We start from the raw sequence: 27,989 nt of genomic DNA, 5'->3' as shown, positions 1-27,989 counted from the left end.
CAATGGATTATATTTCAATTACAATGAAAGCCAATGTCATTTCATCAGTTCAGTCCAGCATCCCCCTGATTCCCGATAAACTAAGCACAATATTATAAGATTGCATTCTCCATAGTTAATAGTCCAAGAAATAACACTACCACATGAGAAGTGCCAAGGGCAATGAAATGAAAACTTCAATCAGAATAGACGAGGAGGATTTAGAGTAGAAACGGTCATACTCTAGTTAGCTTTCACAGGTCCAAAATATGTGCAAAAAAGTGCATCTACACCCTACTGATATCCAATAGACAAGGATCTAGAGTAGAGACTTGCATCTGTTCCTTGCATACTAGAACATCCCTCACCAGTAATACATGAGCTCTTTCCATTCAATAGCTGTAGCATTTGTCAAATACAAAATCAATACAGGAGCAACACCATTGGGTTTATGAACCTTCCTTGCCACCATTAAGGAATCTGCATAAAGGAAGATGCCAAGATCTATCCAATTTAGCAAAGAAAGCATATAGGATAAGTCACTACTAAAGTAAGAGTATATGTAAAATCATTCTCAGTAATGTCTATGAAGGGAAGCATGTTCAAAGTTACAGCTTCTGGGGGCTACTCATCCAATAGGCAAGCTAATCAGACAAATTTATTAGTAAACCAAAGCTGGACCTATGAAACCAGTCATATGAACATTAAGATGTTCAAAAACCTGAAAGTAGCTCATGTCATTATGGAAAATATAAAAAAAACATTCCACATTTGGCATTGCAAATCAAGCCACTGATTTAAGCTTTCTTTACAATATCAAAACTTATAAGTCAGATGTATTAGTTTGAAACTTATTATTCTTTACAATTACAGTCAGCTATAAGCTCCATAAAACCACAACCTCGTGCAAATAAGCTCCATAAAACCACAACATAGCACGCCTAAAATAATGGAGGACTATACCGTGCATTTAACAAGAAAGGAAGTCTCAATGCAGAAAAATCATCTCCAACGTTATATCACATAAACAGTATGAACTTTTGAATGAATGTAAACATCTTTTTAAAGATAATTCACTCTTTTACACGAGTAATGGTTAACAGCATGCAAAGACACTTTTGGCATGACACATTAAGACCAAGAAATATTCGACTGGATGAGAGAGTAGAAGCACTTAAATAAAGAGTAGGAAACCTTATCAGCCTTTACAACAGGATACAATGCAGATAGCATTACGAAGCTTTGATGTTGGCAGGTTGATGGTAATACACATCCATTTAGGCCGAACAGATTGCATGGGGAATATTCACTATTTACATAAAAGAAGTTAAGAGTCTGACTCCAACTCCAACACCACCCCCCCCCCCCCCCCCCCCTGTGAAAAAAGAGAGAGAGAGAGAGAGAATAGAAGAGGTGTGTTTGTCATGCCAAATTAAAACATGAATGTATCAGCATCAATTTTGATGCAGATGGATCCCAAGACCATAAGGTATTAACTGAATTGCAGCAATATGCCCAAAAGTCCCCATGAATCCTGAAAAATCTAGAAAAATGTCAAGAACTCATCAAACCACTACATATATAGAGAGAAAATATGTTCTTACAAGATACAGAGTTAAAGAACTCTAACACGCCTAGCATGTTGACACATCGTAGCACCATTCGCTAGCCTTTTAGCATTGTGATAAATATCAGAAGATTTAAAAAGAAAAAGAAATGACACAGAAGTAAGCACAAATATAGTAACTTGATGGAAGTGAGCTCTGAAGGCTGAGTGATTCTCACAGATACATCATGAAAAAGTCACTTTGTAAACGTGAAAAACAGGTTCAAGCACATGTTTGTCTTCCCAACTTTTTGACAGAAATTGAGGGGCCTCCAAAACGTAGTATTACAGTTACACCACCACAATATATCACATTTTATTCTTAAGTCTTCCAAACTACAATCACCTAGAAGTGTCATAAACCAACACACATTCAGGCCAAAATGCATCCTTCCAAGTTGTAAGGGACCGAATTCATTGTTTCCTATAAACCATTCCCAAACAGGTGTTTACTCTTTAGCATCACAAAATGGTTTCGACCCACGTGAGGTTGTGCAGGTACGCATTCAAACATACTAATTCAAGCAACCCCTCAGCATACTAGCACCGAATTCTAAAACTCCAAGCACCACCAGTTCAATATCAACACCATAAATAACAAGAAATGTCACCGCACCTCAAACCTTCAAGAGTTGCATTTTGTTGGAAAACGCAACGGCAATCCAATCGGGTACTGCTGCCGACCACTGCAGCTGGTTAATCTCTGACCCCGCCGAGTACACCGACATCGGATCAATCCCGTTTGGCCCAGCCACCGTTGGCAACTCCCAAATCAACGCCTGGGTATCATCCCCAGCGGAGCAAATATGCCTGCTACTCTGGGGTGCCCAAGAAATTGCATTCACGCTCGCTGCATGCCTCTCCAGCTCCGCCACTGGCATCGTTGGTGCCCGGATATCCAAAATCACAACCTTGTTGCTATCCATCAAAATGGTCGCCATGTACCTGTCAGAATATCAATTAAATGATCAAATTCATCATTTCCCATAAAATAAAGTTTTTAAGACAACTGCTAATTTAAGTTTTTAAGACAAGCTTTGAATTACATGCTTCACTGTCAACTTCAACTTTTGGTTATAACTGGTGATTTACCAATATCTATGGTCGGTCCTGCTTGTTAATTTAACCTGACATTATAGCAGTAATCCTTATTATGATCTTTTGACTACATATTTCTACTATCAATTTAACTTACCTAAGGTCCTGCTTGTTCCAGGCCAGCCTAAGAAGAGGCGTATCAGGCTGGGGGCTCTCGTAGATGATCGTGGAGTGCTCCTTGTCCCGGAGATCGAAGATCCGGACGGACCCGTCGGCGGAGACGGAGGAGAAAACCCTAGCCTCCCCCCAGGCGATGTCGTACACCTCCTTGTCGTGGGCGATGAGCTGGGTCTCGACAACGCCCCGTTCAACATCCCAGATGGTGCAGGTGGTGTCGATGCTAGAGGTCCCCAGGCGCCTGGGCTCGACGTCGTTCCAATCGAAGGAGGTGAGCGGAGCGCAGAATTCTGAGGACTTGCTGTTGTTGAGGACGGAGAGGGGTTCGGCGGAGTGGTCGCGGAGATCCCAGAGGCGGAGGAAGTCGCCAGAGGAGGCGAGGAGGTTGGGGGAGGAGGTGGAGGGGTGGAACATGAGCTTGGTGGGAGGGTAGGGGTGGTCGAAGGAGAGCGCGGGGAGCTGGGGCTTGAGGGTCAGGGTTTCGGGGTCGAAGGAGAGCACGTCCACGCGGTTGTTGAAGGTCTCGAGGAAACTACCCACGGCGACACGGTGGGGGGAATGGGAGATTGCCAGGGCGTAGAGAGGGTAGGGGGACTCGTAGGTTATGGAGTTCGGGTGTTTGAGAAGGGAGTCCTGGCTCGGATGCTCCATTTTTTCTGTTACTATTCTGTTTTCTCGGGAAAGTGAGGGAAAACTCTGGCTATGGAGTTTTCTCTCGGATAGTTCTTTTTTTCTTTTTTTTTTTTACAGATAGTTAGTTGGGGAAGATGTTGCGGAAAAGGAGAAACGGGGTCGTTTTGCTGCGACGACCGTGGACAGAACGAGACGCCTAATTTGACTTGGACTTTGACTGTGGGCTGTGACCAGGCCCAGCTCAAATCGGTGGCTACGACGTCAACATGGGCCATTTGAGACGCCTAATTTGACTTGGAACTTCAACTTTGGGCCGTTGGGGAGATGTTGAGGATAAGGAAAACGGGGTCGTTTTGCTGCGACAACTGTGGACGGGACGAGACGCCTAATTTGACTTGGACTTTGACTATGGGCCGTGGCTAGGCCCAGCGCACATTGGTGGTGGCCTATTGTTTAGTTTGGTTTTTTTTTTAGTGAAGTTTGGTTTTTTTAAGAGAGCAACTGTTGCTTCTCATCAGTGGTCTTTGCTTCTTTTTCTTCTTCTTCTCCCCCCCTTTTGATTGAATATGATGGAAGAATATTTGGGCAATTTTTTCCTGGGTAGCAAAAAAAAATTTCTATAAAGTGGAAGCACTCTTCAATACTTAAAGATAGTATGTCATTTTTGTCAAACGATGAGAAAAGTATTTACTAGTAAAACAAAACAACGCAAATTCAACAACCAAAATGGAGAATCTTTCAACCAAACAGAAAAATGGTCGGAGGTCAAACTCTGTGCAACTAACTGGTGTGCTCTTAGGTTACACATCTTCAACATAAAATGATGATGGTAGCAACTGGTAGAATATTTCAATAATAAATTTGTTTTTTTCTCCGTGGCATGCCTTTAATATTCTCATGATAAACTTTCAATATCTGTCTTACGAATCTCATATAGATGTCCAAACATATAAAAGAAAACTGTGTTTTGTGTGTGTAGAGAGACTATTAATTTGAACCCTAATTTTCACATAATCACTTAATGAAGTCTAATGAGCCAATTTCACTTATACATAGGTTCTGTTTGGGATTACGTTTGAGAGGCTTAAAAGTGCTTTTAACACTTAAAAAGTCCGTTTGAAGAAAAAAATACTTGTTTGATAAAAAAATTAAAAGCGTTTTTAATGGTCCAAAAAATCTTAAAATTATCAAAAAACACTTTTGAAAAAACCTTAAAAATGAAGCTTTTGTCCAAAAACTCTTTTTTACTTAAAATCTTAATTTCTCAAACGCAATCCCAAACAGGCTAATAGAGTAAGAGTAAAGGGTTTTTTCGTATGTCCACAAAATTTAGCACATCTCATTATTGGCCTAAAACTAAACAAATGACTATACTAATCGACACAATAGAAATAAATATAATAGCAACTAGCAAGTGGCATTCCCTTTCGACAGAACCTTGGTAGCTTTAGCATTTTACCATATTCTAAAAAGTTTGCCTTATAAAGTAAAGTCATTTCACAATTTAATTTCAAAACGACATCGTTTCATTTCCCCACTCTCTCTAGCCCCATCTTCCCAACTCTCATGTTCTTAGTCTCACCCTCTCTCTCTCTATAGAGTGCTCTCTCTCTCTCTCTCATTACAAAATATTCTAATTTCATCAAACGGGCATCCCTATGCCATTTTTGTTCTTTTTGCATGAAGTATTGCCTAATTTGGCTGGTAGTTTGAAATGTTATTAAAACATTAAATTTACATAATGTGTCCCACATCCAACTATGGACATTATTTCAAGACAATTGAATCAATTCTCTTTTAAAAAAAAATAAAATAAAAAAATTTATAGATAATATAATTCAATTCAATTGTATTTTGTAGTTTTTTTTTTTTTTTTTCAATTTACTTATTATATTGCCCAAAGTTTATAAATAGATGTATGTTTTTTATTTTCAAATCAGAATTCAGTTTATAAATATTTCTACTGTCCAATGTTTACGGTTCAATTTGTATCTTCATAATACAATTTGCAAATATATTTAATTCAAAATTTGAATTAAGCTCATCTAATGCCCATTTAAATTAACTCCATAGTTTTTTTTTTAATAAAAAAGAAAAAGAAAAAGAAAAAGCCCCAAAAAGAGCCCAAAATGCTAATCAAATAATAAAATCCCGCGGGCCAGTGTATGGAGTGGGCCTGGAATTGCTATTGAATCGGCCGATACTTTTTGGGCTCAAGCCTATGATCTCTCTGTTATGGACCGGGCTAAGATATGATTCTTATAAAATGAATTTATTTGATGTCGTATTCTCTGAAATTTATTAACTTATATTACTTCATATAAAATATAGCCAGGGACGTGAACTTCATTCCATAGCTTATGATGTGTGTTCTTATATTTGATTAAGTCAATATTTTTTTTAACAAAAAAAATTATAAAGTATTTGAATCGTTCATTAGATGTTATATAAAACAACTAAAGTATATTAGAAGTTTATGATTTTTATATATCTATTAAATTAGTCCAAAAAATGAAAGCTCGACTCGATCCAAAGGCTTAGCTCAACAAATCTTAAAAGTCTTTCTTTAGTTTGGGCACTATATTTTATTTTTATTTAACCTTGCATCTGTTAGACTATTTTTGTTTTTATTTTTTTATATAACAGACTTGACAGGTACTAATATATAGGATAATAAAATATATCTCTTTCTCTTTGAATGTTAAGTTTATATTGAATATAATTAGTGACAACTATTGTTAAAAAAGAAAAGAAAAAGAAAAAGAAAGAATTCTATGCAAGCAAGGAAATGTATATATACGTATACTTATAAAATTGTATTTCCTTTATAATATTTCTACTTAAGAGTTAAGAATAATGTTATTTTACACACCCAATTATAAAAATTATTGGACATAAATTTTCTTCAAACAGTCTGCAAAAAATATCCTCTAACCCATTTAAAATAGTGTTAAGTGTTTATAAACATTTAAAACGTACATTAAATTCTTAAGGTCATTAATGACAGTTTACTAACTTAGGCTAACGTTTTAAATGTTATACACACAATACAAGCTCAGCAACTCCCTCCCCTCTCTGCTAGGGATTCATCTCTAGTAGCCGTCGGAGGGGGAGAACCTTTGTTCTCTCCCTCCGGCGCTCCTCCCCTCTCCCTCTTCTGCCTCCCCCCTCCCTTCCCATTGCCCTTTTTTGCTTAACGAGCTAGCCTATTTACCACATGCCCCTAACTCTTTGTGCGATTTTTTTTCTTTCCCTTCCTCTTCGCCTCTTCCCCCTCCTTTGGTCCCTAGTTGTGTTTTATTTCTTTATGTATTTTCTTTTGTTGTTTTTTTAACTTGTTTAGGTACACTTTGTTGGTGATGCTCTTGGGGTTTCACTCAAACTTCTCCCTCTAGTTGAGTGAGCCGCCGATGTAGCACCCCAGATTTTTAAAGTCTTATTTTAGAGATATTAAATTTATGCTATGATTATATTAATATTCATATTAGGCAATGATATTAATTCTTGGGAAATTTATGAGAGTGGTAATTAGAGAATGGTAATTGGTGAAATAATAGGATAGTAAATGGTAGGTATAAGGATGGTAGAATAAGAAGGTAGAATAGTATAGGTAGAATAGTATAGGGTTGGTAGAATAGTATAGGGTTGGTGAAATAGTATAGGGTTGGTGAAATAGTATAGGGTTGGTGAAATAGTAAAATGAGGGTATAATTGTAAATTGAAGGTAGAATAGTGTTTGATTTTCTCCTATAAATAGAGCTCTTCTCCTTCACAATTTTCACCACTCATCTCCTCTCCCATCTCTTGCATATATTCTTCCTTCTTCCGCTTTTTACTCGGTCTTTCTTCTTTCTAAGAGTGTTTACTCAGAACAGAGAGAGAAAGGGCGAGACCAAGCGCTACAAGAAAGAAAGAACACAAGAGAAACCGAGAGTGAGATGGGAAATTTAAGACAGAGAGCTGAAGAGGAAGAAAGAGAGTTTAGGCGAGAGAGAGAGAGAGAGAGAGGGTTTCAAGTAATTACCTTTGATGATCCATTCATGTAATCCACTGTAAGTATTCTTACTTACTGAGTATGATATTGATATCCAATAATACGGATTTTTGTGGTTTTATAACTTGTCTAGCATTTTGCTATATATGATTCAACAATGATTTATATTGTCGGAAATCAATTGACTCACTACTTCACAGTTTTTTGTAGTGCTTGCAGGAATGGAAAATCAAGGTAATTATGCAGTTGTGATTAGAGATTCATATTGAGATGTACAGAGATTCCAAGTTGGTTAAGTTTTGTCTAGAGTTTAGACTGTCGGATAGATTTGTATAAATGCCTTGTACGACATAGCTTTGGGTATTTTTGTATAAAGAAAAGTATTTTAACAGTATTTTTTTTGTATTGATAATTACAGTTTTTCCGCTATATGAGATTATTACAAAATGGTATCAAAGCCACCTAGTAACGCCAGGTCATGTGGTATTGAAGCACTGCATGACGTGGACCTGACGAGGACGTCAGGAGTTTAAGAGGGGGAGTTTGTAACACCCCGGTCCCATATTGGGAAGATGAGAAGAAGCCCACATTGAGTGGGTAGTTTATAGAGATAGTCATGGGTGCTAAGTCCCACATTGCCTAGTTATTAGGTGAAACTGGGCTTTATAATGAATTCTAGGGAAGCTCCAAATTGACTAGTCCTTTTGGGGTAATAGTGCAGATGTGGCTAGCGCTTTTCCCTGGGATGTTACAAATGGTATCAAAGCATTACCCAGCCTGAGATGGTGGGAGTGTGCACAAGCCTATGAGGGTCGCTAGTGGACACACGTTGGTGATGCCAAAAGTGGGTTATATTATAATGGTGTCAGTTAAGACACAATGAAATGTATAAGGGCCAAAAGTTAAGGGCCGAGAATGAAGAAATTCCCTGAGGATTGCCAACGGTGACACTGGTGCCTAAGAAGAGTGCTTGTAGAGTCTCACATCGCCTGGGTATGGAATATGTTATGATATTTATTTATGAACGGATTGAATTTAAAATTTTTTATAGTAACTTGAGTAAGTTATGGTTCAAGTATGATTTGTTTTTAATTTGGGTTGCTCAATTTGAAGATAGGTGGTAATTTATGGGCTTTAATTTCGAGGACGAAATTCTAATAAGGAGGGAAGATTGTAGCACCCCAGATTTTTAAAGTCTTATTTTAGAGATATTAAATTTATGCTATGATTATATTAATATTCATATTAGGCAATGATATTAATTCTTGGGAAATTTATGAGAGTGGTAATTAGAGAATGGTAATTGGTGAAATAATAGGATAGTAAATGGTAGGTATAAGGATGGTAGAATAAGAAGGTAGAATAGTATAGGTAGAATAGTATAGGGTTGGTAGAATAGTATAGGTAGAATAGTATAGGGTTGGTAGAATAGTATAGGGTTGGTAGAATAGTATAGGGTTGGTGAAATAGTAACCAACCCTATACTATTTCACCAACCCTATACTATTCTACCAACCCTATACTATTCTACCTATACTATTCTACCTTCTTATTCTACCATCCTTATACCTACCATTTACTATCCTATTATTTCACCAATTACCATTCTCTAATTACCACTCTCATAAATTTCCCAAGAATTAATATCATTGCCTAATATGAATATTAATATAATCATAGCATAAATTTAATATCTCTAAAATAAGACTTTAAAAATCTGGGGTGCTACAATCTTCCCTCCTTATTAGAATTTCGTCCTCGAAATTAAAGCCCATAAATTACCACCTATCTTCAAATTGAGCAACCCAAATTAAAAACAAATCATACTTGAACCATAACTTACTCAAGTTACTATAAAAAATTTTAAATTCAATCCGTTCATAAATAAATATCATAACATATTCCATACCCAGGCGATGTGAGACTCTACAAGCACTCTTCTTGGGCACCAGTGTCACCGTTGGCAATCCTCAGGGAATTTCTTCATTCTCGGCCCTTAACTTTTGGCCCTTATACATTTCATTGTGTCTTAACTGACACCATTATAATATAACCCACTTTTGGCATCACCAACGTGTGTCCACTAGCGACCCTCATAGGCTTGTGCACACTCCCACCATCTCAGGCTGGGTAATGCTTTGATACCATTTGTAACATCCCAGGGAAAAGCGCTAGCCACATCTGTACTATTACCCCAAAAGGACTAGTCAATTTGGAGCTTCCCTAGAATTCATTATAAAGCCCAGTTTCACCTAGTAACTAGGCAATGTGGGACTTAGCACCCATGACTATCTCTATAAACTACCCACTCAATGTGGGCTTCTTCTCATCTTCCCAATATGGGACCGGGGTGTTACAGCCGATCTCCTCCGCGTGTTCTGCCGCCCACCGTCCTTTGCTGGGCCTTTTCTCGCGTTTTTAGTTTTCGGCGAGCACGCGATCGACTCTTCTTTTCGGCTGCTGTCATCATCTTGGTGTGTTTTTTATGTTGTTTATTTTCCTATAATTTTGTCTGGCTTTCATTTTTTTTTGTTCTTTCTGTCTTGTTTTGTTTTTCTATAATCGTTTTTGTTTTTGCTTGTAACAATGCTCGGTCCTCTCTCTCAATCTGCTCGCCTGATGCCCTTCGAGTTTGTTGCTTTGGTCCAGATCTTTCAGTTGTGGATGTGAACGATATTCTGGCTTTCGGGTTGAAGAGGATGAGCTTTGGCTTGGAGTTCTTTGCCTTCAGTGCCGATGAATAAAAGTTACCTATGCATTGGTTTGAGTCTATCTAGTGCATATTTGCTGTTTAATTTGAAAATATGTCATATGTTAGCGAATTTTGTTTGAGTATGAAATATAATACGTCATCTTTGACGCTTGTAACTTCGTAACTTCGACTATGGTTGCTTTAGAGCTTTTGCTATATATTATTTGAGCTTTATGCTCGTTATCTTTCTTTTTTTTTTTAAAAAAAAAGGTTTATAGACACTTGATTAGGTTTATCAAAACGTTTTAAATGTTTTAAATAGTGAGTCGAGACAACTTGATTAGGTTTATCAAAACTCTAAACCCAACCTTCAACCTAACTATAACAAAATTTATATATTAAATTCCAATCGCTTGATAGGTGGGCAAGATAAATTGGGCGGTTTGGAATTCTCGAGTTGGGCAATTTGGACTGACCCGATTGAGAGATCAATCAAATTAAAATTAGTAAAATGGAGTTGGTTATATTAATTAGTTTACCTAGTGGAAATATAGTCACGATATATATATATATATATATATATATATATATATATAATAAAAAAGTATTTGATATCCCAACACATCAACCATGGATATGTAGAGAAATATTTTACATAACAAAAAAAAAAAAAAAAATAGAAGAAGATATATACAATGATATAAAAAACAATAATTTCGAATCGGAAGTCATCAAGTCAAGCCATCTTGTACGTATCCTCTGTCTGTCAGTCTGTCTGTGTGTGCAGATTATGAATTATTGGTTGGGGGATAGAAAATTTGCAACATTCATACCGAGGAAGAAAAAGGACCATTCCAAACAAAACTGGCACATTATTCGTACAGCTCACCCAAATAAAGGTTGTGGACTTTTTGTGAGATATTTTTTATGCAAGTGGGCATTTGGCTATAGAAGGGCAAATATGACGTCATTGGGTGACGCACATAGTGATGGTGTCATAACCCTTAACTCATGCATTGAATTAATTGCAAGTAGATCAGTGGATGACATGTAGATGATCCCCACGCTCCACAGCCACAGGGTTGGGTTTGGGTTGGTTCGGACGATGGAGGTCATAACCTTACTGAATTAAATGTTGTGGTCCTGCACTTGTCCATATTTCAACACTTTTTCAAAAAGTTCATACTAGGGAGTTGGGACCCATAAACGTATGGAGAGAGATGATAGGTACACAACTTGGAGGCCGACTTAAGTCTAATTTTTGCTTTATTTTTTTATTTTAAAAAAAAACTAAATATCAAATGAAAAAAATGTGTGAATGAATAATATCTATTTTTTATCCTTCTTTTATTTGGTATTTTTTTTTAAAATACAAAATGATATTTTTCTTCATAAAAATGTCATTTTTATTATTTTCATTTGATATTTAGTTTTTTTTTTTAAATAAAAAAATAAGGCAAAAGTTAGACTTAAGTTGGGCCTCTACGTTGGGATTTCTCATATCCGGATCCGTGCTTTTCATAACACACCTTTTTCACTTTTCGTTTTTACCAAAACAATAAAAATCTTAATAAACAATTTTTTTTTTATTATTATAAATCTGTCATTGAATTTGTGAGACCTATATGTGCATATATGAATTTTCTCATTTCTTATATATAGATGGACCAAAAAGATGGGTAAAAGATTATAAAAAAAAAAAAAAACATTTATCAAAGTTATAAATAATTTTGAGTGTTTTATATTTAAATTTATTTGTTAATATTAAAAAAAAAAAAAAAAAAATCTCTAACGAAACCATCATGTCTGAATTTACCTTTGATTTTTTTTTTTTTTTTTGGATAATACCCTGAAATTTGAAATATAACATACACTTGTTAAGAAGATATAAAGGAGGAATAAATTGATTGATATGGTATAAAACAGAAATGCATTTTGAATTTTTTGTGAGTAAAATGTGAAAAATATTGTTTGTTAATATGAAGAAATTATGTTAACCTTTTTTTAAAAAAAAAGAAAGAGAAAAAAGAAAAATAGTTACCAAACATAATATTGTGTTGCATATTGTTCGAGCACTATTTGCCGACCAATTACACATACAAGAGAGAATAAAAAAGGTCCTATACCTTCCGAAAGTCGCGGAATGAGATATTTCTGATGTTTAAGTTAACGATCGAAGCATGTCGGCGAATTATAGTTTGTAATTTACATGATAAATAAAAATGCACAATGTTGGAGCCGCAATACCAGCAGCAAAAGTTTGAAAGTGGGCAATGTTTTGGAATTGAAGTGTGAACAAAATGTTCAATTGGTCCAAAACTTTGGCTATTGTCTTTCTACCAACCCTCACTAGAGGGATATAATAAATTGGTAAAATTAAATGAACGGCAAAAGGACAAGGAGAAAAGGATGAGATAGCCGGAATTGTGGATATGGGTAGGATTGCCAAGTCGGTAGTGGAAAAAGTGTTGAGTTTATCACCAATGCCACGCACATACCCTTACCATACTCGTTGATAAATAGCTTGAAATTGACATATTTTTGTAAATTAATATTTCGTGTTTATCCACCATTTAAATTTAATTTGTCGTGTAGTTTTTTCGAGTATTTATTTTCTTCATAATGAAGTAGGAAAAAAGGTGAGGCCCAACAATTAAAGAATTTATTTAAAAGAAAACGCCAGCGATAAAAACAAGGTTCAAATTAAGAATAGTTGTTTTAATATTATGTAAAATTATCACTTATTAAAAAAAAAAAAAAATTGTTTAATTACTACTTTAACAATTGGTTTGGTTTACTTTTTAACATTTAGGCTCGGTTTGTTTTGATGTAAAATGTTTTCAACGAATTTATAAAATATTTTTCGGTATTTGACTTGTACCAAATTAATGAGTGATGATGAAAAACGGCCGACCACTTCCGGAAACCTCTGAGAGAGGTCCAGCAAACCTTACAGTAGTTTGATGGTGTGCTGGAGGTTTGAGAATGAGAAACTCAAATTCAAAAAATGGTTTACGAAAGTTAAAATATAAACCATTTTTCAAAATTAAAGAAGCTTTATATATATATATATATATAAACAAATAATATTTTCAGTTTGACTATTATTTTCGGTTGCACTAAATATCAGAAAATACATAAAACATTATCTTTAAAAAAAAAAAAAATTACCCAAAATAAACGGAGCCATAGACTTTCGTTATATTCATCCGTTTCCATTTTTATGCAGTTTGGTCTATTATAGATGAGAAATGTTGTCATCATGTTTTCCAAGTGATTTTAGGTAGATAGTATTTTCTAAAAATCAGGTGAAAGAAATAAGAGCTAAATTCTTTTTTTTAAAAAAAAAAAAAAAAAAATCTACCTAAGATCTTGAGAACAATAAGAGAACGCCTAACATTCTCCATTATAAATTAGTGTTAAAAATAGTTTTTACCTTTTTAAGTCCATAGGATTGCATGGAAAATGGTTTTTTTATTTTTATTTTTATTTTTTAAGATCAATAATAATTCAATTTTCATCAACGTAAGAATTGGTTTGTAAATGAAAAACGCAACTTTTCAATCATTGGTGTGGAAAACTTTGGAACAAAAAAATTGGATGAGGAGACATTAAGACGAGTGAGCTCCAATTGGAAAGGCTAATGATTGGAGTAGCCAGCGCCGAGGAGGACCCACACGAAGGGATTGGCACATGGATAATAAATACTAAATTGGTAACGCAAATATAATGCATTACCCTACTTGCCGTCTGCTCAATGAGAACCACCCATTGCAAGCCCACATGCCACCGCCCTGTTTATGTTTCTACATCCGAGTCCGACGAACACGTCTTGACTCAAAGTCTTGCCCCATACAACCCTTAAAAGACGCATCAACTCTGAAATTTGGAACACATAAGATATTGAGATATATAGATAAGATTTTTTTTTTTTTTTTTTAAATGAATGGTAAATAATTCAAGTAAGTTGAGCCCAATCTGAATCTCAAAGCTAACAATTTTTTTTTTTTTTTTCTTAATGGTATTCAACTTTATTACATTTGAAATTATCCAAATAATTTGTAAGAGCATTCTACACAGTTAGATTAATTAATAAGAGCATAATATAACTTTGTCGAACTCTTCTATAGTGTTTGATATATGTGTCTAACATTAAACCACGCGTAAATTAGTAGCCCCATTTTTTATATTTCTTCTTTTTCCTCTTTCTTTTTCTATTTAATTACAAACTACTTCATGATATCAAAGCGGTTGATTAACGCCAGCCTTTCATCTCAAATTGTCCTGTAAACTCCAGTTTTCTTATTCTTTATCGAGTCACCTTAAGATAAACAAATCCTTATCTATCAAAAAGGACTTTTAACCTTTTCATATAATTTAATAAGGTTATGGATCTTATGGTTGATTTACGTAGTCACATACTCATACCTCAAATCCCACATAGGACAGACAATTTATGACACGACATACAAACTCAATTCAAAATTAATGCGTTAGAGCTGAAATTTATAATCCGTTTAATTAAATATGTTGTCAAATCATTTAAATGACGTTGTACCATATAAATAGTTAAATATAAGAAAACCGTAAAATCGATTCGTTTCACAAAATGAATGACAAATAATTAAAACTTCTTCCTATCAATTTTCCCACCATAAATTTCAAGTAATCAATTGCTTTTGACACCAATAAAATCACGTTGTTTACTGTTTAGTGGTATTGCTTAAAAAACACGGTGCAAATGGTAAACGTCGCCTTTGCGTTATGAAAGCAACGCGATCTCCGAATATTTAAACATTTTCTGCGTGTCGACCGGCTTCTAGAAATGCTACCTTCACTCACAAATAAAAAAGAAAATAAATAAATATAAATAAATAATAAAAAAAAAGGGCTGCGTTTTCTTCACGTTTGCTATGATATGGACAACGTTTTTCTTTAAACTGGGTTGAGGAAATTTTTTTCAACTTAGTTTATAAAAGTGACAAATGTATCTTGAACATGTGTGATGCATATATTTTTTTAATAGTAAGGACAAAGTTGGAATACATTTTATTAAAAACTCATGTGCATCTTACATGTTATTAAAAAAATTGACACATATCACTTTTATAAACTAGGTTCAAGGAAATTCCTTTAACCCAGTTTGAAGGAAAACTTTGTTACTATGATATTATGTAAAATAATTACGTTTAATTAAATTAACCATGCTCGGAATTCAGACATTGTTAACCTTTTTGGGATCATGATCTCCTATAAATTGTAAATTCTCAAATTGCAGAATTCAGACTATTTCTAAGTATCGAAATGCTTCGAAAATTCCACATATAAAAGAGGTGGCAAGTTTCCGAGGTAGCCAAAAAAAAAAAAAAAAAAAAATTCCTTCCAATTTTTTTTTTTTCCTGAGACGCTTATTCTTTAGACTATTTTTAAGTGTTGAAATGCTTTGAAAATGCCACATTAAAAAAAAAAAGTGGCAAGTTACAGAGGTAACCAAATTTTTTTTTCCTCACAACTATTTTATTTTTTTCATTTTTGTTGAGACGCTTTTTCTTGAAAAAAAAAAAAAAAAACAGTTTTTGGTTTAAAGTTTTTTTACAGTGAAAATATCTTTAGTTCTCAATTGTAACATATCACATTTTTAATATATGATATTTTGAAGGCGTATATACTTAAAAATGATTTAAATTCCATAATTTAAGAATCATGGATCAAATCTTCTTTTTGACCTTTTTCAAAGACAAGCTTGATCTTTAGTCACGGTTCATCTGTCACATTAAACAGAAACGTCCGCAAAAGCATCTACATTCCATGAATCCTACAAAAACGTCATTTCTAAGATGCCTAGATTTGGATGTGGAGCTGAATTTTTTATTTTTCTCGAATTCATGTGAGGTTGATTTAAGACGAGGTAAGATATATAGTTTGTGGACCGAATAAGAAGGCTTGGGCAAATACATGCCATAAAATTGAAGTGTCTTTTTTCCAACATTTGAATTTCTCTTATCACTTGTTTCTTTGCAAATTGCAATTCCTAATCAGCTGAAACTGACACCATTTGCATAAAGTATGCGAGGGGATGGAAGATGATTCAATTGATAGAACCTATCCTCCAGAGAAGACAAGGCTGGACAGTTGCAGGTAATAAAAGTTTTTCACATGCACACAACTTTCTCACACATGGAGATCATAACAATTCTGTGAGCCACATAATAGCAAAAGATTATTCTCAACGTTACCTTGTCCACAAAAGGTTTAGCCAGATTGGGAAGTGGGGATTGGCGATTGGCCATGCAATAACATGAGCTATTATGACACTTTTTCCATGGCATTATGGAAGGGGTTAGAAGCATGGACAAAACAAGTGATGGCCGCCTTGCCAATTAGGAATAGAGAGCTATGTTTGACCCCAGCCAGGGCCGGCACTGTTCCAGTTACAGTGCCATCTGACATGTACAGTGCCAAAAATTCACTTTGTAATTTTTTTTTTTTTTTTAAAGCAAAATATATATATATATATAAAAAAAAAAGAACAAAAAAAAAAGGAGGAGAACGATGGGGTGGTTCCAGCCACCCCTTGGCCAAAATGGGGTGGCCGGACCACCCCATTTTTGGCCAAGGGGGTGGCTCCAGCCACCCCCTGGCCGATTTGGGGGTGGTCGAACCACCCCCTTGGCCAAAAAAAAAAAGAAAAAAAAAGAGGACCGGGTGCATTTGGGGGTGGCCGGACCACCCCCAAGGGGCTGGGGTGGTTTCGGCCACCCCACACCGACCGTATGGGGTGGCCGAAACTACCCCAGCCCCTTGGGGGTGGTCCGGCCACCCCCAAATGCACCCGATCCCTTTCTTTTTTTTTTTTTTTTAGCCAAGGGAGTGGCCGGACCACCCCATTTTGGTCAAGGGGTGGCTTGAACCACCCCATCTTTCTCCTCTTTTTTTTTTTTTTTTTTTAATATTTTACTTTTTTTTAAAAAAAAAAAAATTTAATATTACAAAGTCAATTTTTGGCATTGTACATGTCAGATGGCACTGTAGCTGGAACAGTGCTGTTCCAGCTACAATGCCGGCCCTGGCTGGGGGCAAACATAGCTGAGGTTTTTAGTAATTTCGCTATTATATGATCCACTTGTTCAAGCATATTTCTGTAAACTTGTCCGTCTGTCATAAGAACTTTTTTATATTTGCAATTTAGATAATAGATTGCTAAAGATCCAATTGAAAATGAATGTTCTTTTATTTTTAGAAGGGGCCATGTGGAGGCTCACATGCTCAATTCTCATTGGGCCATTACTATGACTCAAGAGAATGAGAGACTACTGGAATGGGCATGGTGGGGGTCCACACATTCATTTCCCATTAGGTCATAACCATGACCCAAGAAAATGTGAAACTACTAGAATGAGCCATGTAAAGGCCCACACGGTCTGGGCCCCATAGAAGCCCACCCAAATCCGCCGCCGAACCCACGGAGTAAAGTGCAAACTTCCTTCGATCACCTATGGAAAGACGCCCACTAAATAGAAGGCTAGCGCCCCCCACCACCCACCCCCCCACCCCCCCCCAAATCACATCTGTCAAACCAAAATCCATTCTTTCCAACCCACAGGCCAGGTATATAAAACCCGAGAGGGAATGGTTGTTTGGAGGCAGGTTCTATATATGTCACTCTCGCTACTCTTAATATTTTTTTTTGTCTATTCTTGCTCTAATATTGCCACTTGTTCTTATCTATCTGACTTGGGTATTGGAGGTGGTGTTGTCGCCTTCTCCCTTCTTGCACGGTGCCCACCATTAATACCCTTGTTTTTATCACAGGACTAAGGGTTGAGAGTTACTGGATGTGACAACTGCATCAACAATTTTCATTTATATATATATATATATATATATATATATAATTACCAGGACGGAGCCATAATTTGGTACGGGTAGAGGCCAATAGGCTACAAAAAAAAAAAAAAAAAAATTCCAAAACTTTTTTTTCCCCTTAAATTTTTTGTTTTCCCTTGTGTTAGGGGGGGGGGGGGGGGGCATGGCCTACTCCGGCCACCCCACATATCAAAATTAAATTTGACCATCTTTCATACTTTTAACTCTCCAATAATAAATTCTAGTTGGGTCCCCAATGGGTAACTTAATCGTCTGAGAACCACTCTTTTCTGAAGCGGTGGTCACTAGTTCGAATCTCCCTTCTCCCTCTTGTGTGAACATGTCAAAAAATAAAATAAAAAATAAATTCTGGTTGGATTAGTGTTAACAAGGTTCCATTTCATACTTAAAAAAAAAAAAAAAAAGGAAAAAAAAAAGAAGAGGAGGTTGGCGTTTACTAATGAGATGGGTTCCTTCTTAAGAAAAAAAAAAATAAAATTAATGAGATGTATTCCATCATTTATTTTTTGAAATGGTAATCGGCACTCCATCATTTCAAATTAGTACGCGTTGGCATTCATTATTCACACATGCATCCCACATGCCTTATATGAACTATATAACCCGGACAATCCCGCACAATTGTATAGCTCTGAATTAAAATAGTACAAAGGTACATCTTAAATCCAACAAAATTAATTCTTTGCTGTCCGAATCTGTCGGCTAGTCACACGGTGGTTGCCATCGGAGTCATCTCGCAGCTACTATGGCCAGAACTAAAATATTTAGTTTAGAAAGCAAAATTTGAAAAAAAAATTGGGGGACCTCCCCTTGGCTTGGGGTTCCCACCCTTGGCTCGGGGGCTGGGAACCCCAAGCCCAGGGAGTGTCTCAACCATATCACTTCTCCGCTTACCATGTGATTGGTCGGCAAAGGAGTGGGTTTAACGCCCTACAAGTACAAACAACATATTTATTTATTTATGTTCTCCTCCTTTCCTCTGATAATCATCTAGAGAATCTTGATTAAGACAAGAGTAGAGATGCTCTGTGCCTCTGTGGAGTCGTTTGCAAGAACTCAATTTCGACTTAAATTTAAATTTGAGCACCAAAACAAATAATTGATCTCCAACCTCCAATGATTTCGGAATATTTTAGATTTTAGTTCTTTTGGCAATCGGATGCTTATTGGGTGGGTCCCATTCATCCCTTGACTTGGTCATTTGGGGGATTGGGATCCGGGCAATACCCAATCAATTTTTTTTTTTTTTTAAATCTTGATTATCTATTTTTATTCAATAGTCACGGACTTGTCATGTATTTCACTCAATATAAAATAATAAAATATTATTTATATTTAAAAAATAATTAAAAGTAAAATAAAAATTATGAAGTGGTTCGGCTACTCATATTTGTTTTATTATTTTATTTTATATTTATTGTTTAAATGTAAATAATATTTTATTATTTTATATTAAGTTGAACACCTGACTGACGTGTTGATGGCTTTTAGATAAAAATGGATAATCAAGATTTCAAAAAAGATTGATTGGCAATTTTCACACTATTATCGAAAATCCCAATCCGTCATTTGGGTTCTTCCCATCTAGGCCACAGCCACAAAATCCCAGTTGCCATCGTGCCTCAAAGAAATTAAAGGTTGTGCCTCCAAGGAATTAAAGGTCACCTTTCAATTTCATTCTAACCACATTTTCACCAACGTTCCATCCACTGCTTTCACTCCTTTTTATTTTATTTTATGTTTAGTTTTCAATTGCACCCAAACAAAATTACTGTCATATTACAAAAACAAGAAGAAAAATAAAAGGAGTTATGTTTGTTAACGCGTATTGATTCTTTTGATGGTGAAGACCCTATGGTCCTTTGTATCTGTGTGTCTAGTAGTCCATAACGGCCATGGGCCACGGCGGCGGCTATAAGTTATAAGAATTGAGCCAGTGTTGTCGGTCTGATGAAGACCCTCGGCCGTTGTCGTAGGTTTGGTAACACATAGGCCCCAACATTTTTTTTGTTTTTTTTTTTTTAATTTTTAATTTTTTTATTAAGGGTAATTTTATATTTTTAGAAGAAATTGGGTACATTATAATTGTTTTTTTTTTTTTTTTTTGGTTAGATTAGGAGAGGAGTAATGCTATATATATATATATATATATATATATATATATGAGTACTGTTATTCATCACTCTTTCAAAACTTATGTGGCATGATTTTTTAATTAAACAATTAATAATATTACATAAATATTAGAAATTGAGAAAGGTAATGCATAAAAATACTCCATTTATAAAATCGTGAATTTTTTAAACCACACGTTTTTGAATTAAACCGAACCAAAGCTTACGGCAAAACCAGAGTACGGAACAGGGATCTGCCCTTAGGCCTTAAGTGTGAAATATATATAAATAGGCATGTATGTAAGTGATTCTCATTTTACTGAGGTCCAACAAGAGTATAGTGGTGAGAGCATATTTGTGTGATCCTAATTTTTCTTTTGCTTTCGTGTATTTCTATACATGGACACAAAGGTGCTATCCACCGGAGTTCGCTACTCAAACCTGCCGGAAAGCTATGTCCGGCCAGAATCAGAGCGACCCCGGCTATCGGAAGTATCTAGCTGCGAGGATGTTCCAATCGTCGACTTGGGTTGTGAGGATAGAGCCCAAATTGTCAAACAAATTGGCGATGCCTGCAACTCGTATGGATTTTTCCAGGTACAGAACCGTACAAATAGTTCATTACTCTGTTTATACAATTCGTTTTATAAATTTATGTACATGGTGTTATGTGTTTGTTTGTTTGATTGTGTGAATATATGTAGGTGATCAATCATGGCGTGTCTGCGGAGTTGGTGGAGAAAATGTTAGAGGTGGCAAATGATTTCTTTAGTCTGCCGGTGGAGGAGAAGCTCAAGTTGTACTCCGATGACCCCTCAAAGACAATCAGACTTTCCACCAGTTTTAATGTGAAGAAGGAGAAGGTTCACAATTGGAGAGACTACCTTCGACTCCATTGTCATCCTTTGGACAAGTATGTGCCTGAGTGGCCTACCACTCCTCCTTCCTTCAAGTAAGCTCTCTCTCTCTCTCTCTCTCTCTCTCTCTCTGAAAAAGTCTTTGGAGGCTGGTGATGACACATCTTCCACGTTTACTGCTATTTTTTTTTTTAATTAAAAAAAAATGACAACATTATGCAACTAGCAGCACTAGCTCTTCAAACAAATTTTGAGATTTTTTTTTTTTTTTGCATGGTGGCCACAAATATACTTTGAATGGAATAATACTGACTAGGGAGTCAGCGACCGAAATCCTAGTAAATGACGGGTTTAAGGTAGCAATTTTTTGGTTCAATAAATTTAAACCTCATGCATGAAAAGCATAACGAATCTCGAAAAGAAGGCTCGATGAAATAGACATGTATGTAAAACTCTTGATCCAACCCTAACGATTAAATATATCATCTCAAGAGATCTATATGATATCTATTTAAAATGATTCATCGTACAAGAATCAATGTAATATAAAAACTGCATGTGCTTGACTAACCGTTACATATATTATATGACTTGTTAGAACATCAAGTAAGTTTTGATATATATACTCGTAGAATATATCATGCAAGTTTTAATTTTACTTAGATGGCTCTAAAAGGACATTGTCTATAGTAATATTACAAACATAGAGGGGGAACAAGTGTCATAGTTAAGGTTAATTGGGTGCATGCTTTAGTTACTGATGCATGATGCGTTCTCTCTTTTTTGTTTTTGTTTTTGTTTTTTTTTCTTGTTTTTTTTAAATTTTAATGAATGAGGGACCCAATAAATTCCCAAGCGGATGAGACTCTTTCCTATTAATCTCAACCAACCGATTTTTAACTACTATATTTTTTGTAAACTTGGAATTAGGTTATGACTCGACTGATCTTGCATTGCAAACCCATATAGTTTTTTTTTTTTTGGTTAACTGATATTTTTTAGCAAATAAGATGCTAGTATTACAAAATTTAGGTTCCATCTCAGGTTGTCCCCTTACCATATTTGCTTAAAAAAAGAAAAGAAAAAGGTATTGTTTTTGTCAAGTCTAGGGCACACTCTTTTGTCAGTTCCCCCCATGTGCCTGACTGCCTGTATGCGAGTCCCAAAATTCAGTTTCTGAAGGATCTGAGACATTTATTGGCATGGTTGGCATATAGCCCTGCAAGGTACACACATGCTCACATGTTCACATGCTCACATGCACATGAGGACATTAAAAACAAAAATAAAAAGTACTAAAATCCCTGCCTTTGTTTATCGTCATGTCCGGATTTTCGCCATTTACAATTTTTTTTTTTTTTTTTTAGAAATGCATGGTTGTTTATTGAAGTGATCATACAACGATATAAAAGATAAATGCTTATAATTTAATTACATTAAAAAAAAAAAAAAAAGATTGTGGAGTGCTTTGCACAATAACCCATTTAAAATTATATTTGTTTTTGTAAAAGTCCAAGAAGCTTTCTTTTAAATACACTAAAATCAATCACGTATCATAGTCTTGTAATATTAAATGCATCGTCATAATTTATCGATTCTTAATTCAAAAGGCTGATCTAATTTGCTTAGCTCAGCGGCTGCCCTGTCAAACTAGTGGATTCCACATAATTAGACAAAAAGATTGCTCCCAAACTAATCAAATTCCTGTTCGATTAAGAGCATGATGTGAAGGATTCCATTTGTTTTGGGATTTCCAATGGAATTTCATGTGGATTCATAATCGTTGGACCAAATTTTAGATAGATGTCATCCTACTATCGATCTTGCATAACAAATATATTATCTAACATAGATTTAAATCCACTGAGGGAGTAAAAGCTCGGTGACAAAATGGAGCTTGAATAGACATTATGGATTAAGAGTTTAAATTTCCCACTTCAAACATAATTTCTTTGGATTGACTCTTAAGATTTGGACTCCACATGAACCAGTAGGTGGATTCAGATTGATTGCAATTATGAGAGACCTTCTATAGAATTCATCCATCTAAACCATATGTTTTAGTAATTTACAATTTGTTCCGATACACAAGCTATTTCGAATGAATTTTTTATTACTTTTGAGAAATGTATCACTAAGTTATCAATTCATGAAATTTTGACATATCATTTAGGAATAATTTTTTATTTTTTTTTTAAAAAATTGAGAAGTGTAGTATTTCTCGTAACTATTTGCCTGATCGATCTTATAATTGTCTACCCCATTATAGTTAATTAGGATTAAGATTTCAATCCATCAATACCATTTTATGGGCACTCCCAAATTTCGACTAATTTTGGTCTTTGGTTTACTTTATCAATCAAGGCATAAACTGGGAAAAGTGGGAAACTGGATCCTATTCAATTCAATGAATTGAAGAGTATCAAATTTCTTATATTTGAAGGACAGCTGAAAAGACAAAAACTAATAAACTTTCATTAATGATGGCATGAGACATGTGCAAGTTAATTAGGATTTGGATCCCTTGTAAACATCTTAGTTATTGCATAGATCTTCTTATTATTCAGTTAGTTATATTAAATTAATATTTTTATTTTTTTGACCTTTTGAATAGATAAAAATACTTTTTTAATATTATCTAATTTAAATAAAATAGAGAAAATCTCAATTCCTTCTCTATCTATGGACCATCCATTTAAAATAAATGGTCCAGATCGTGAGAAAAAAGTCAAATGAAAAAAGTCGCTGAAATGATGGTCCACATATTATGTACACACCAGATCTCGGTCCAGGCAATTTAATATGCGCCGGAGACTTTGTCGACTGGTAGAACAGTTATGACGCCGACAAAAGCTGACATCAGGACAACTTGAGAATCCGGTACAGGACTGAAATTTTTGGCTGTCATTGCTGACGTCATGGTAAGTAACCGCGTTGTTGTAAGCAAAATCGAGTCACGCGGTGCATGATTGATTTGTGAGGTGCACAAGAGCGATTGATTGAATATTATTGTTCTTACGTGGTGCTGATTCAGCATCTTCTTCCAGATGGGTCTTGTCTAGGGTAGTTGTCTAGGGTTACAGGCTACAGCCTAGTATGGGTAGATTTGTCTCGTTCTAACTGTTTTTTCTTTTTTTTTTTTTTTTTTTTTTTTTTTAATATTGTTTTGTTTCTTTAGTAGTACTCTTCTTCATTAAATAACGTAATTTAGGTAGCGTATTTCAACATATCAATCAATATAATAATTTGATGTGCTTTAATTTTTGTCACGTCTCCTAGAGTTACGGTCCATTTTGGTCCTCTTTGCTATTGGAAGCAAAAAGTTTTTATTTTTTCCTCTAAATGCATTTTTTAAAGGAAAATTGAGCATATTTGATAGTTTAAAAAGTAGTCGTTATAAAACATGTGTTTCCGCCGAAAACGCGAGAATTGAGCATTTTATAAGGCGTTTTTTGTGCGTCAAAAAAGCGTTTTGAAAAAGCAAGGGGGGTTGCTTTTTTCTTTTTGTCCAAATTTTTTAATATGTTAAAATCGCTTTTTGACAAGGTTGTACCAAGAGGATCCTTTAAAAGTTGACAATATATAGTTTATTTTCTCATAAATTTTTTTTTTTTTACGAAGAATAATCAAGAAAAATGACAAACATAAACTGGGATGACCCCTCTTTTGAAATCATCATCATCATTATTATTATTATTATTATTATTATTATTATTCAGATTACTCTTTCCCATCATAAGTGAGTTGCATAATATTTATATCTTTATTTTTTGAAAATTCATGTTGAAAAATATTAGTCTAACCGTCCATTCATGTAATTCAATATTTTTATCCGTAGTGGCTGGCCGAGCTACATTGTAGCTTAGGCGGGCCATAGCTATTAAAATAATTTAAATTAGCTTTATATCAAGGACAAATTTTATATATAAATATATATATATATATAGGTGGACCCCTGAACATTTATCTATTGCTCAATGGTCCTATCATCTTAAATCTCACGCAAATCCCATCTTTTATTTGGGCTTCCCATATGTTTAATGTGTTTTGTGAGAAATTTTTGGTTTATGATTCTAGAAAGTCTTCTCATGTGATATACTTTATATTCTTTTTAGCTGGTTGGTAGGTTTATATCTTCTCAAGTTTTCTTGTAGTTTTGATATACTTGTAGCCTTTGAATTGCTCATTAATTAGTTATTATGTGCTTAGAGATTAGGATATAACTATGCAAAAAAACAAAAACAAAAAACAAACAAAATAGACAGTATAGAAGAAAAGCTAAAAGTTCATACAAAATGTACATAGATCTCCATCAATTTGTTCTCCATATAGTAATTGTGAGACAACTTATATGAAATTTTCCCGTCGAAATAAGTTTTGGACTGTAACACTTAATCAATCACCTATTCGAGTAAGTGGGTCTCATATAAAAAATAAATTGTTAAAAATCCCCATCCATTGTTTCAATTCATAGAAAACGATGTGGAACATATCTACCAAGGAAAAATTAATTTAAAAAGATAATTTAAAAAATGGTCTTTCTCAATCTCTCTCTTTATTTTTATTTGACAGCAGCATAAAGTTGCGTGCCTTTCTCTATCTCTTGAATAGACAAATTGGTAAGGCATCATGTCTTACGAGTTATGAAAGATCACTCTTCGGAAATTTCTGAGAAATTTCCGAAATATGAGAATGTCATAAGTTTCACACTTTTGTCATTTATTGCTTCTTCTACTCCCCCAATCTCATATGTGTGGATCCCACACATGTCGGAGATGGTGAAATGACAATTATCTGTACGTAAATAATTCTATTTGTGATACTCATGAATGAGGTAGCTTTTAAAATCATTATTTGGTCAAAATTTAATAACGATCAATCACAAGCTCAATAATAATTTTCGAAGCCACATAATTTTTTAAAGTGAGATAAGAATGATTTATAGCATTACTTGAAGTGTATATATTGACCCTGCTTTAAATTTGTGGGATTAAGATTATTTTCATCTCAAGTGAAATAAAGAGAATTTGTGGCCTGTTGAAACTTTGGGCTTAGTTAGTCCAGCTTGCAGGTCCAGTACTTATGATTAGAAGAACCCACAATGCTTATTCAATGATAACATACTTGATTCGATCAAAATCATTCTTGTTGTCCATCGGGTATTATAGCTTTTACAACAAATCTTTTACAAATTGGCGCGACAATTTATGTGACACTTGCTATGTCAGTTATTAAACAATTAAATTTTTAGTACCGAAACATTTTCCTTTCGAAAATAAAAAAGCTAATGTGTGGTTCCCTTGTATTGACAGGGAAGTTGTGAGTAATTACTGCATGGAAGTTCGACAACTTGGGTTCAGATTACTAGAGCTCATTGCAGAGAGCTTAGGGGTGGAAAGGGATTGCATAAAGAATATATTGGGAGACCAAGGACAGCATATGGCTGTGAACTATTATCCACCTTGTCCAGAACCAGAACTCACCTATGGATTGCCTGGACATACTGACCCAAATGCCCTCACAATTCTTCTTCAAGACCTTCAAGTTGCAGGCCTTCAGGTCCTCAAAGAGGGCAAGTGGCTTGCTGTTAATCCTCACCCAAATGCTTTTGTCATTAACCTGGGCGATCAGCTGCAGGTAAACTTAGTTTGATTGTACAAAATTTGGTTATCACAGTTTGTTTACATCTATAAACTGCTTATGTGACTTTACTTGAAACACGAGCTAATGAAAAATTTATGAGGGAATTTTACATGACAATGAGTGATTGCAGGCAGTGAGTAATGGGATGTATAAGAGTGTTTGGCACCGAGCTGTAGTCAATTCTGACAAGCCAAGGATGTCAATAGCTTCATTCCTCTGCCCGTCCGATGACACATTAATCTGCGCCCCGAATTCACTGACAGATGATGGATCTGCAGCTGCATACAGGGGATTCACATATGCAGAGTATTACAAGAAGTTTTGGAGTAGGGACTTGGAAAAAGAACATTGTTTGGAACTTTTCAAGAAAAACTCCCTTAGTGCGTAGTTCTCAACCATTTTTTTTTTCCCTATTATTATGGCATTGTTCTTGTCGCAAATGAAGTGCAAGCAGAGGGCCACTGCAATCTTTTTCTTAAGAAAAGCTCAATGGTAGATGGCTGAAATGCTCCCACACTGCCATCAATTCATTTCTTAAATAAATTGATGGCAGTGTGGGGCATTTCAGTTTATTTAAGAAGTAAGTTGATGGCAGTGTTTGCGCATTTAAGCCATGCTGCCATTGAGCTTTTCTTAATAAAATGATGGCAGTGGCCCTCTGCAATTGATCATTTGCTACAAGAAAAGCTTTATAGTAGAATGGCTAAAATCCAGTTAAACAATGTCTGTTCTCCTTGATTTAGTAGGTAGAAGTTTCTAATTTGTTACCCATAAGTTGAACCTTTAATTATCTTTTGCTGGTTGTTTGATTCTCCCTTAGTCCATGCAGTAGAATGTGGTTGTACTATGTGAAGTTGGACTTTTCTTCGTCATTGTAATATATATGTCAGGTTCTTGGTGTATTTCAATATAAATAAACAATTACTTTCATAAGTTTATTTTTATGAAGTTGAATTGTTGTTACAAAATACTTGTATCCCACTAACTCCATTGTCTTGTGATTTATTTCTCCATTATTTTGAGAATTTTTTTTCCATTTTGTTGTGGTTTAATTCTTCATTTGAAACATCTAAAGATACTGCAATTGTAAGACAACTCTAATCCCAACCCAACTAATACCTCCATGCAATTGCTCAGACTCTTCTGCATGGATATAAATGCACACTAATCATCACTCTTTACCCTTTTCTCACCATCTATACTCGTGTTTCTGGGGGGAAATCCACCTTTCATGTTTTGAATCTAATATAAAACCATCTTCCATGTTTTGAATCTATATTTTCATTCTACCATGACTCTCTAGAGTTTCCATACCCTTTTAAAGTTTTGACAAGTTCACTCTCCACTTGGCTGCATAATACTCGGTGAA

General features: G+C 35.0%; 2 protein-coding genes across 2 annotated transcripts; one reads left to right on the top strand and one right to left on the bottom strand.

The window, feature by feature from the left end:
* Positions 1 to 81: 81 nt before the first annotated feature.
* Positions 82 to 3,542, bottom strand: TTG1 (Transducin/WD40 repeat-like superfamily protein). Its single transcript, XM_059603048.2, has 3 exons — positions 2,781 to 3,542; positions 2,202 to 2,530; positions 82 to 459 (listed from the first exon to the last, which is right to left on the bottom strand). The coding sequence occupies exons 1-2, from the start codon at positions 3,449 to 3,451 to the stop codon at positions 2,203 to 2,205; spliced, it is 999 nt and encodes a 332-aa protein (XP_059459031.1). The 5' UTR covers positions 3,452 to 3,542; the 3' UTR covers positions 82 to 459; position 2,202.
* A 16,882-nt stretch (positions 3,543 to 20,424) lies between these two features.
* DMR6 (2-oxoglutarate (2OG) and Fe(II)-dependent oxygenase superfamily protein) lies at positions 20,425 to 27,553 on the top strand. Its single transcript, XM_059579200.2, has 4 exons — positions 20,425 to 20,717; positions 20,825 to 21,072; positions 26,290 to 26,614; positions 26,751 to 27,553. The coding sequence occupies exons 1-4, from the start codon at positions 20,520 to 20,522 to the stop codon at positions 27,006 to 27,008; spliced, it is 1,029 nt and encodes a 342-aa protein (XP_059435183.2). The 5' UTR covers positions 20,425 to 20,519; the 3' UTR covers positions 27,009 to 27,553.
* The last annotated feature ends 436 nt before the right edge of the window (positions 27,554 to 27,989 follow it).

This window comes from Corylus avellana, chromosome 2 (assembly GCF_965113065.1).
Source record: "Corylus avellana chromosome 2, dhCorAvel1.hap1.2, whole genome shotgun sequence".
NCBI classification, from domain to species: domain Eukaryota; kingdom Viridiplantae; phylum Streptophyta; class Magnoliopsida; order Fagales; family Betulaceae; genus Corylus; species Corylus avellana.
Note: the sequence above shows the minus strand (reverse complement) of the source record. Positions and strands in the feature narration are given on the sequence as shown.

What these genes read in the sequence shown, in the direction of transcription:
- TTG1 (XM_059603048.2), bottom strand. Translation starts at nt 3,451, where the DNA reads ATGGAGCATCCGAGCCAGGACTCCCTTCTCAAACACCCGAACTCCATA. An exon ending in TGGAACAAGCAGGACCTTAG is followed by an intron (nt 2,531 to 2,780) that starts GTAAGTTAAATT and finishes ATATTCTGACAG; the next exon opens with GTACATGGCGACCATTTTGA.
- DMR6 (XM_059579200.2), top strand. Translation starts at nt 20,520, where the DNA reads ATGGACACAAAGGTGCTATCCACCGGAGTTCGCTACTCAAACCTGCCG. An exon ending in ACCACTCCTCCTTCCTTCAA is followed by an intron (nt 21,073 to 26,289) that starts GTAAGCTCTCTC and finishes TTGTATTGACAG; the next exon opens with GGAAGTTGTGAGTAATTACT. An exon ending in ACCTGGGCGATCAGCTGCAG is followed by an intron (nt 26,615 to 26,750) that starts GTAAACTTAGTT and finishes GAGTGATTGCAG; the next exon opens with GCAGTGAGTAATGGGATGTA.